At 27.5% G+C, this 11,110-nt stretch overlaps 2 protein-coding genes across 5 annotated transcripts; both read left to right on the top strand.

Annotated features, from left to right (window-relative positions):
* Window positions 1–38: 38 nt before the first annotated feature.
* Window positions 39–1,651, top strand: LOC122505327. Of its 4 annotated transcripts, none has more exons than XM_043616865.1 (2): window positions 39–235; window positions 624–1,651. In XM_043616865.1, the coding sequence occupies exon 2, from the start codon at window positions 689–691 to the stop codon at window positions 1,277–1,279; it is 591 nt and encodes a 196-aa protein (XP_043472800.1). In that variant the 5' UTR covers window positions 39–235; window positions 624–688; the 3' UTR covers window positions 1,280–1,651. The 4 variants fall into 4 exon arrangements, with proteins under 4 accessions (XP_043472800.1, XP_043472793.1, XP_043472785.1 ...); XM_043616858.1 differs by having other exon boundaries at window positions 39–277; XM_043616850.1 differs by having other exon boundaries at window positions 591–1,650.
* Window positions 1,652–3,557: 1,906 nt separating this feature from the next.
* On the top strand, window positions 3,558–7,677 carry LOC122505278 (ankyrin-3-like). Its single transcript, XM_043616789.1, has 2 exons — window positions 3,558–3,848; window positions 5,051–7,677. The coding sequence occupies exon 2, from the start codon at window positions 5,147–5,149 to the stop codon at window positions 7,268–7,270; it is 2,124 nt and encodes a 707-aa protein (XP_043472724.1). The 5' UTR covers window positions 3,558–3,848; window positions 5,051–5,146; the 3' UTR covers window positions 7,271–7,677.
* The last annotated feature ends 3,433 nt before the right edge of the window (window positions 7,678–11,110 follow it).

Below are 11,110 nucleotides of genomic sequence, written 5' to 3'. Positions count from 1 at the left end.
GTCACTAGGGAGTGGGGATAAATGTAATGTCAGTGATTGTCGGAGTGACAACAAAGAACAAACCGCGGACGACACAATAATACTGTTCATACTGAGAAATAAATAATAAACGTTGTTTTTTTGTAAAATAAGAAGATTTAAAACGTTCGAAATACTAAATCCGACTATAACTTATTATAAACACGTGTATTTGTCTTCTTAATTGCTGAGAAATCGCTGTGTACTATGCGATGAGGTTAGGACAATTTGTTTACAACTTTACACCGTTTTATTGTTGGTAATAATTGTTCTTTGTTATGTATCTATTGAATGTTTAAAAAGCAAATAATGTGAAATCATCTTTTGACTATACGTACCGCACTCATTGCCTTTAACGAGTTTTTTGCCCGCCTGTCAATTTAGAGCTTTTTTTTTATTAAAGTATTCCGGTTGAATTCGTTATTTGACTGATATTAGCGGAGTATGTTCATGAGTCTGTCAAATTATACAAACCTAAATTTACATTGTATAAAAATACTTTTTAAGAAGCGAAGACGATAGCAAGAACTTATTTTGAATAATTAATTAAAATTTTATAATTTTTGTTCCAGAATACAGAATTTGTGCAATACTTCCCGTTTCAGATTGCAAATCACAGTCAAAACGACAGTGAGCTTCACATTGGGATCTTAATCTTCAATTTGTTGCCATGGATCGTTCGAATGATTATGATGATACTTTTGACTACAATGAAGTGTTTCTCGCAGTCCAAAATGGAGAGTTTCATCTTGCTTTTTCTCTGTTGGATAGATATTCGTTGACGGAAACGATACTTGCCAAGTCGTTGCTGCATATGGCAATTGCAAGAGGACTGTTGAAGAAAGAATGTCATCCAGGCGTGTTAGAATTTTGTCAAGAAAACAATCTCAATGATTGGAGAATAGAATGTATAAGGCAGATAGATATTATGCGAAAGACGAAAATTGATATTGATTTAAACGTCACTTTCTACGATGTCTTAACCCGACCAGTTGAAAAACTGGCCATGTACGCAAACAACAAGAATTTTGTGAAGGCAGTTGATTATTCTCAAACAGAATTTCCAGCGTATGCTGAGTTTATAAAAGCGAATGTCGAAATAGCAGAAACTAAAAAAGAATTTATAAACGAGTGTGTTTGTTTAATGTTTAGTGTAATTGAACAAAGTCATAAAATCCGAATTCCAAATGCTGATATTTATCACATTTTTCAGTATCTTTCAGTTGTAGATTTGCAAAGATTTTCTGCAGCTTGTTCCTAAAAAGTAGCTACTACTGAATTAACGCAAATATTTTTGTTTGTATAATTTATTATGTGTTTTTTATGATAAAGAAATTGACATTTAAGTCCAATGAATGTAATGAAAAGTAATTTAAATTTTTTAATAATTATTATTAATATTTAGTTGATTATAGAGTTTTAATACATAGATGTATACTGTGATTACGTTATTGTTAAGTTCTAAGCTTTGAACTATTTTTTGTACGTCGACATAAAATCATTAACAAATTAAATGATATTTTGAACATATTGTTAAAAATGTCAAAGTGATGTGATATTAAAATAAAAATTATTTTTCTTATTTTTTAAGGCTCTCAGTGAGGCCTTTTAATTTTGAACACTATGATAATCTGTAAATATAATATTACGTTTCGTAAAAATATATGTTTATAAAATCTTATAACTATTTGGTTTCTATAAATTTTCACTCTAAATTTGAATCTCTGAAAGTTTCACTAATTTTTGAATTTGCATTGGAAAGGGAAATCTTCTGTATGTGATTCCCATCTTAATATTCTATGAAAAATCCTTTATGAGATCCTTTTATTGATTGCTATACTCACGATCCTACAAAGAATCACGAAAAAAAATAAATTTACAGTATAATAAATAAATCTAAATTCAAATTACTGGGACTATAACTAAATCAATCAGTATAGGGGTGATTCTCCAAAAAACCTCATTTTGCATGTAATCAAGATTTTCTAAATAATTATAATCATTTGGGAAAATACCAAGTCATATTTCCCTATTTTATCACTTTTTCTAAATGTTCTGCAAGAAAAAGTTGTAAAATTTTATTGTTTAATACATTTTTAAAATATTTTACCACCTCAAAATCGATTTTCTAACCTGTCATCTAAGTGCTTTTCATTTTTTCAATAGGAAAAACAATTATTTAAAACATGAAAATTGGTACTTTATTAATTTTTTCTAAAAGTTATGATATTTGAGAATAATTTTCAAAAATATAAATAAAATATGTCGTGTAGTTTTTTTAAATATAGAAAATGAAATTTGTCATGTAGTACCGCGTCATTCCTCTCACTCGTTGAATATTATCCAATATTTTTGCTGTGGGTAGAGATATTCTTAATTATTGTGATCAATATTTAAATTAACATCTCTAATATTAATTTCTTAAGTTACTTTTTAAAAAACGTCATTATTTTGCGTTAAAAAAATTAAAATTGAGACATAAGCAGAGATTCACAACCTAAAGCGTCATTCCTCTCACCCCTAATAAAAACAATATTAATATATATAAATTGATCGCAAATTTTTTTTCACATAAAGTTATCCTTTATAAACATGATAGGGCATTCTAAGCTGGAGGAAAATTATTTGTCAATTAAATAAAATTAAAAAATGTTGAAATCGTCATTCCTCTCACCCGTCATTCCTCTCACTTTTTGAATAAAAATTAAAAATTGATATGATTGTCGGTTGTTTACAAACTGCCAGTGAAAAGTGAACCTAAAATGTATGAAAAATAATTTTTGACAATTGTTTAAAGAGATTTTTGATAACTGTAAGTATTTCAAAATCTATAAAATTTATAGATAATATTAATAAATTATAATTTTTAAATAATTTTTTGTAAATAGAAAAATATATATAATAAAAAACGCCGGTGCCAAATTTTAACCTCTTAATTTTTTTGTAAATTTTAATTTAAAATATATACTTTAAAAGCTAAAAGTTAGCATGATCATGCTATAGAGGTGGTAGATTTTTGAAAGCTCAATATAATTGACTGCATTAATCCATAAATAATAATTTTTTTTCTTTTCTGTTTGTAACTCACAAAAAGGAGTATTTCGGGAGAATCACCCATGTTACCAGATAAAGTTTATTACGAAAAGTAGCACATGATTCAAAAGAGAGGATATATTTTTATAAATAATACAATAAATTTATTATTTTTATTTAATTATTTCCCGCAATATAATCAAATTCAGATGTTCAGAAGTGATACATTTTTAAAAGTAAGACGCTGTAATCATACGAAAAATTCTAAATTTAATTATATTTTAAACTTACATTGTTTTTAAATTAAAAAAATGGTTGGTAGTCAATTTTTAATCCCACATAACAATAGAACCAATAGTGCAAAAGAGATAGGTAGATATTGTTGTTTTTTTTTGCTTTCGGTCGATGTATTCTGCTCACATGTGATCGCACCCTTATTTTGACGTTTTGTTCCCACAGCTGAAGTTTCCACTCTATTGCGATTAATACTTTTTATTTATGGTTATAAATGTTTTCATCAACTGTCTCTTGATTTTGATTTGCAAATCTAATTCTATAAATTAAATAAAAAGAAGAAAAAATTCTATAAAGTGTATTTAAATACTTATGTAAAATAAGTAAAAGTTAAAAAGTTTTGGATTCTGTAATCCAAACGTTGTAAAATTCCATCATTAGTTTAATGTTTCGGACGTTTCGTCACGAAAAATCATCGAGTTTATGAAAGTGATATGTTGATATTGCCATTAAAACTAAAAGAAAGAAAGAAAGAAAGATATGTTGATATTGCATTAAGCATGGTTAGTATTATCAATAGAAACTAATTTAATTACATATTTATTTAATAGAAATGGCTGTATCTGCAATAGGCCACTAAAAAAGTAAGAAGTAAGAAGAAGAAGACATATTTATTTATTTGTTTCTCGGTTTTTTTAAATATAAATCGACAATAAGTGAAGTTAACAATATCACAAAAACTTGATCCATTGTATTTTTTGACATTTTTCCACTGCACATTTTGAATGCATGTAACAATAAATGTTTCGAATTAAAAAGAAATAATCTTTTTGTTTCGCGAGATGTCATTACTTATATAAACGACATTCATTTAAGTTTCGAATTTTGTCTACAATTTTTAAAAAATATGTAGGATCAATCAAAACTGAGGCATATAGGCAGGGACTTTGCAAAAAAAAACAATTTTTTTTGCATTATTTTAGTAACCGAAAAGCATAATACGAAAAACTTAATATATGTAACTTTTAACTTCTTTACGATTTAATTTATTTTTCCATAACTATTTTTTTATAAAATTGAAATTTTTGAAAAATTAAGCGCGACTGATTGTTGAAATATTGTGAAAGAAGCGTTTATATAGAAATCGCCAATAAAAAGTGTATAATAAAACTACTACAGAAGTTCAAATTTTAATTTTTCAATAGCATTTGCATATTAAATACATTCATTTCGTAATTAGTTTATTATTTTACTTACAATTGTTCATGAGTCTTATTTTTTAAAGTCTTAGATTTTTTAAAGTCTAATATCTCCGGTTACAATGAACGAAAACTTTTTTTATAGTGTAAATTAAAGCGTTGCAGATTAATTTAATTTATTTTTGTGTTATTTTAAAACATCAAGATTTACTGTGTATGCGTCTAAATAAAAACTAGAAACCAAAGAAAAACAGTTTAGTATCATAACTTTTTTTAATATTACGATTAAAAAAACGTTTCTTTTACAAAATTAGAAATAAAAATTTTATTAAATATTAAAGTTTTAAATATGAAGCGTTAGATTTTTCAAAAACAAAAAAGCATTACAAAATCTGAAGAATAATCAAAATTTCTGATGTTTTGTTATAATTTATTATCATTATCTTCTTATAGTACTAAATATTATAGTACTATAATATAGTACTATATTATAGTACTAAATATTCTTATAGTACAATAAGAATTTATTTAAATAAGTGATACAAACTTTCTTATTTTTGTTACAGAATATTTAATTGGAGCTGTTTCTCCTATTCGGGATTGTCGATCACTATCAAAGCTTCAGTAAATTGTACTCGGACCTAATTCTTCAATTTGTTGTCATGGATAGTTCAAATAATTACGACGATACTTCTGACTACAATGAATTGTTTCTCGCAGTCCACAATGGAGAATTGAATCTTGTCCATTCTCTGCTCGAGAAATATTCGGCGACGGAAACGATACGAGGAAGGACATTGTTGCATGTGGCGACTGCAGGAGGACATGCGGAGATTGCAAAGACTCTTTTAGGTAATGGTGCCACAATTGGGGTACAAGATTTTGAGGACAATACACCGCTCGATGTTTCATTGGAGAAAGGAAACGTTCAAATGGCCGAAATTCTTTTTAAACACGGTGCAGTTTTGAGTAACAACGATTTGACATATATGGGACCTCTTTGTAACGCAGTTAAGGAAGGAAATTTTGAAATGGTAAAACTGCTCATGGCGAACGGATGTAACACAGTCGACATTCCAGTTGAATATGGTTCTTCTCTTAAACTTGCAGTATCATCTGGTCGTTTGGACATTCTTGAATATCTCGTGAAGAATGGTGAAAAAAGCATCGCAACAGTTAAGGAAGATAAATTATGCTTATTTAGATCACTTATTTTTGAAGGCAGTTTGGAGACTTTAAAATTTCTAGTCGATATTGGTATTAAAGCAATAAATTTAGATGAGGTATTTAATGCTACATTTCATTCGGGTCGTCATGACATGTTGAAATATTTAGTAACAAGGTTGTCGAAAATTAATGCAAAAACGTGTTTTAAAGAAAAGCAACTTCATTTGGCTATTCGAATGAGCCAACTGGAAACTGTCGAGGCAATTGTAAATGAACCATCAAACGAATATGAATCGGACACTTTCGCCAGAAAATTAGCCGTTTACATTGCCGTTGAAAGTGGCAGTGAAGAAATATTAGAGATTCTTCTAAACGCTGGTTATCCCGTTGACAGTCTGTTTAAATGTATAAGTCCCCTTCACCTCGCAGCAACATTCGAGCACCCGAGACTAGTGAAACTGCTATTGGAAGCTGGAGCTGATGTTAATTTACGAACTGAAGATTATCACCGAACACCATTACATTTCGCAGCATCTGCAGCGCAACCAGCTGTAGTTAAATTTCTTCTAAATCATGGTGCTGATCCCTCTAAAACCTGTAAATGCGGTGAATTACCATTAAAAACGGCTTTGGAGATTTATTCTGGCCCAATTCATGTATTCATACCTGTTACTCCTTCAGTGTTTGATGGATTGGTAAAAGTGACGGAGATGTTAATCCAGTATTCGAATAGTGAAATCAATGAATATTTATTTTACTACGCAATTGAAATAAGAGTTTCATCAATTATCAATAATTCAAAGTTTAAGTCAAAAAGATCGGCTGTAGTTGATTCTGTATTTCGTCCTGAAATTGTTAGAAGCATATTTAATTATCTAAGTGAAGATGAAGTTACAGATTTTTCTGAACCATTTTTATTGGAAAACTATGGTCCAATAACTTATTACCCACCAGAGTTATTAGAACTTATGATGGAATATAATATTGACTTGAAATCGTGTTTTGATATAGAAATATACACTTGCATTAAATATAGCAAGTTCAAATTGCTCTCAATTGGTTACTCGAGAAACGTTCGTAATCTTTTAGGCACACTTTCAGAAATTATTAATGATTACGATGAAGATGAGAATGACGCAGAGAAGAAGATTAAAATGGAATTATTAAAATTATTATTTAGTCGTTTAGTATTGCTGAATACAAATTGTGATCTAACTCCGTTTGAAGATAGTGAATTAAATGATCTTATTGATTGGCAAGAAAATTGTATAGAGGAGAAAATTGTCATGCAAAGTACGAAGGTTAATAAAAATTTAAATTTCACTTTCTGTGATGTATTAACGAAATCAATGAATAAAGTTGCAGGGTACTCAAACAATGAAGATTTCCTCACTGCAATAAAATCTTCACAAATGAAATTTCCGATATATGCTGATTTTTTGAAGGCAAGTGTCGAAATAGCAGAAAGAAGAAGAAATTGCATCGATAAGAGCACGACGTTAATGTATCGTATGGTTAAAAAATGTTACAGAATTCAAATTTCTAGTTCTGATATTCGTCACATTCTCCAGTATCTCTCTATTGTAGATTTGCGAAGATTTTCAGCCGCTTGTTCCTAAAATGTAATTTTATGACAAATAACGCAAAGATCAGTTTTGTTGAATAATTTGTTATGTATCTTTTTTCTACCATGAAGAAATTTTCATTTAATGATTTCTTCTCATCAATGTATTAAAATATAATTTAAATTTTATAAATAATTATTAATACCACGTTAATTTCAGAGTTCATATTTATTGATGTATATTGCGGTTACATCGTGTTAACTAAGCTTTGAGCTTAAAATCATTGTTTTGTTTGTCGGCTCATTAAGATTAACAAATCAAACGCTTATTAAAAGTTTGTTTAAAATATTTTAAGTGATGTGACATTAAATAAAAAATACGTTTTTTTCTTTTTCAATCCGCAGTGAGGTCTTTATTTTCTTAAGAAATACATGAATTTGTAAGTAATAATATATATTTCATAAAAAATGTGAAACCATTAAAATTGTTTTTAGATTTTAAATATTTTCCTTTTCGCTTTTCCCATAATTTAAAATATCTTTCTAATTTTGGGTATGTTTTAATTAATTTGTAGGTTATTTCAAACAATCAAAATTCGATTTCAATCTTGATAAAGGAACCAATTCATGATAAAGATGCTTTTATATACTAGAAAATCAATATTTGCCAAAAAAAACCAAATATTACAAACTTTTCTAAAATTAAACAAATTCATTTAAAATTCGTTACTCGAGGGTTTTTGGAGTCGCTGATTACGAATCCGATGTTCGTTTTTAAAAATTCAAAATGGCGGATGAAAATAAATAAATTCACACTTACCCCACAATAAATTTTAGATATTTGAAAACGTATGAAAAATTACAAATTCTAAATTTTATTATTTTAAACTTTCAATGCTTAAATTAAAAAAATGTTTGATCTTAAATTTTTAGTCACACGCATAACAATATTTAGAACTTGTGTATTGTTAAAGTAAAGGAATTGCAATATAAACGCAATTCCGATATTTTTCCGCAATTTTTTTATCTACCGACGGCGGTGTAAATGCACCTTTAGGCGTTGTTTACATCTTAGATAAATATACTAGATGCGGCGAGGGTCGATGGTGGGGACTACCGATATATATAGCATACTAAATTATCAGTGTATGTTAGTGCTGCCCTCTTCAACTTTTCGCCGTTTCCAAGGATACCGCTTGGAAATCGCGTTTTTTGAGTCGTGAAAGGCTAGAATTTCATTTCTCGCCAATATCACTACTTTTTTTTTTTGAAAACAACGTGTTTTTCAATAAAAACTAATAAATCAATTTTTTAAAATAAAATTTTTAAAAATAAAGAACTTTTAATTCAAAATAAAAAAACCTAATTATTATTTTTAATTAACTTTCTTATAAATAAAATAAAATATTTTGATTATTAATTGTAATTAATTTCCTTTATATAATAAAAAGTTATTAATTAGTTTTTTAATTGAAACAAAATTTTTTAATTATTAATTAAATTAATTAATTTAGTTATTAAATGTATTATTAAAATAATTTATTTAATTATTAAATTAATTATTAATTAATTTTTTTAATTAGTTAAATAACCCCACATAACCTTGGAGTGCAGAATCCAAGGTATCTGTAGGCAGATTTCCCAAAATTCCCTAGGCAAAAAAATAAATAATAATAATAAAAATAATTTAAAAATAAATAAAATAAAAATCAATAGATAATTATAATGTTCATTATAATGTAATGACTCGATAGAGTTTGGAGCTCAGTTTTAAATTTGACGTTGCAGTTTGAAATACGTAGCTATATTTTTACTTAATTTGAGAAATTACATATTTTTATTTTATTAATTTATTTTATTATGAATTATTGTATTGTGAACCGTTATTTATTTATTTATTTATGGTATTTTATTATTTATTTTGCATGTGCTATTTATTATTTTTATTTATTATTAATTTTCATAATTGTATTTTTAATGTTTCATAAATTTTAATTTTTTTTATTAATTAATTTTTAATTTGTTATTAACTTGTTACTAATTTTATTATTGATTATTATTTTTCACAATTTTAAATTTAAACAATTTTTTTCAATTATTTTTAAATTTATTTGATGAATATTAATTTTTTTATAATTTTCTTTTACTCGAGACTCTACTCCATCGTCAGGGCATAAAAATTTAAGTCTTCATCTATTTTAATTATATTTTTTTTTTGGTAAGATAATTATCCATTAATTTTTATTTTATTTATTTATTGTTAAATTATTTTTATTTTAATCATGTATATAATTTTTATTATTATTTTAATTTTGTATATTTTTTTGGATAGACTTCCTGAAGAGGAAATCATTTAGATTTCTGAATTTTAATTTAAAAATTTTGTTTAATAGAATAGGAAAGGCTAAAAAAATACATAAAGTTTGAAAAATGAGGAATACTTTATAATAAACGATAATAAAATTTCTATAATGCAAAAATTTTTAAATTTTTAAACAAATATTTTCTGTCTGAAAAAATTTTACACTGAAAAAAATGTATTTGATTCAAATAACCGATTAATTGACCGATCAATTAAATCAATGTAAAATGTAAAATTTTTCTTTTGAAAATTGTTGATTGAGAAATGTTTAAAAACATTTGTTTGGAAAAATCGCCCCCAAAAAGTGTTTTCCCGCGTTTCATATCTCACTCCTAAATAATTAGAGATACTTAGTTCCGATTTATCATGATAATTAGGGGAATTCATGATGATAAAGAATATTCTCGGAATTCGCAAGTAATTTTTGAAATAAATATTGAAAAACAAAATAACAAAAGTTGGATTTTTGGCAAAAGTGAGATCTATGTGTCAGTGGTCAAGGAGGTGGCGCCGATTCTCGGAAGTGGCCGCGACTTTAACTAAGGAAATGTATTATAACCTCGCAAATTACTCCACTTTGAATCGTTAATAAAATAATTTTCTCGCAAAATTTTATCCTCTCAAAATGAGACCGTGATATCAAACCGTTTCTCTATATTTACCAAAAAACCCTGACTGAAAATATTCTTTTCTTATTTCTTTTTAAATGAGAACGATGAGAACGCGATCACGAAAACATTATTTTTTCCCGGATTCACACATTTAAATATACAACGAAATAAAAGAATTTAATTTACTATAATTAATTATATATAGTTAAGAAAAACAACAATTTTTTTTATAAATTGTATACAATTTTAATCTTAAATTTGAATGAGAAATGATCGCTTTGTTAGTATTTTCAAACATTTCCGCCTTTAATAGACCGAAGATTGACGAAGTAATCCGATTGGTCCGATTATAAGAGGCACACGAAGGGCACATGTGGGCACATGATCTACACTAACGCCACCCTGGATTAATGTGCCTAAACTAACGCCTCGCCGCATCTAGTATATTTATCTAATGGCACGGTCACACCTCGGCTGCCTGCCTGCCTGCGCAGGCAGCCGCCACGAGAGTAAGAGAGAGGAGACGAATAATTTAAATTGTCTGACTCTCTTACTCTTATGTATTGCCATGACGACCTGCAGGCAGGCAGGCAGGCAGCCGAGCTGTGACCGTACATTAGATAAATATACTAGATGCGGCGAGGCGTTAGTTTAGGCACATTAATCCAGGGTGGCGTTAGTGTAGATCATGTGCCCACATGTGCCCTTCGTGTGCCTCTTATAATCGGACCAATCGGATTACTTCGTCAATCTTCGGTCTATTAAAGGCGGAAATGTTTGAAAATACTAACAAAGCGATCATTTCTCATTCAAATTTAAGATTAAAATTGTATACAATTTATAAAAAAAATTGTTGTTTTTCTTAACTATATATAATTAATTATAGTAAATTAAATTCTTTTATTTCGTTGTATATTTAAAT

Source organism: Leptopilina heterotoma, unplaced genomic scaffold, assembly GCF_015476425.1.
Source record: "Leptopilina heterotoma isolate Lh14 unplaced genomic scaffold, ASM1547642v1 Lhet_113, whole genome shotgun sequence".
NCBI classification, from domain to species: Eukaryota; Metazoa; Arthropoda; class Insecta; order Hymenoptera; family Figitidae; genus Leptopilina; species Leptopilina heterotoma.
The sequence above is the reverse complement of the archived record's forward strand: the minus strand, read 5'-3'. Positions and strand labels throughout refer to the sequence as shown.

Coding starts and splice junctions, on each gene's coding strand:
- LOC122505278 (XM_043616789.1), top strand. CDS start 5,147: ATGGATAGTTCAAATAATTACGACGATACTTCTGACTACAATGAATTG.
- LOC122505327 (XM_043616865.1), top strand. CDS start 689: ATGGATCGTTCGAATGATTATGATGATACTTTTGACTACAATGAAGTG.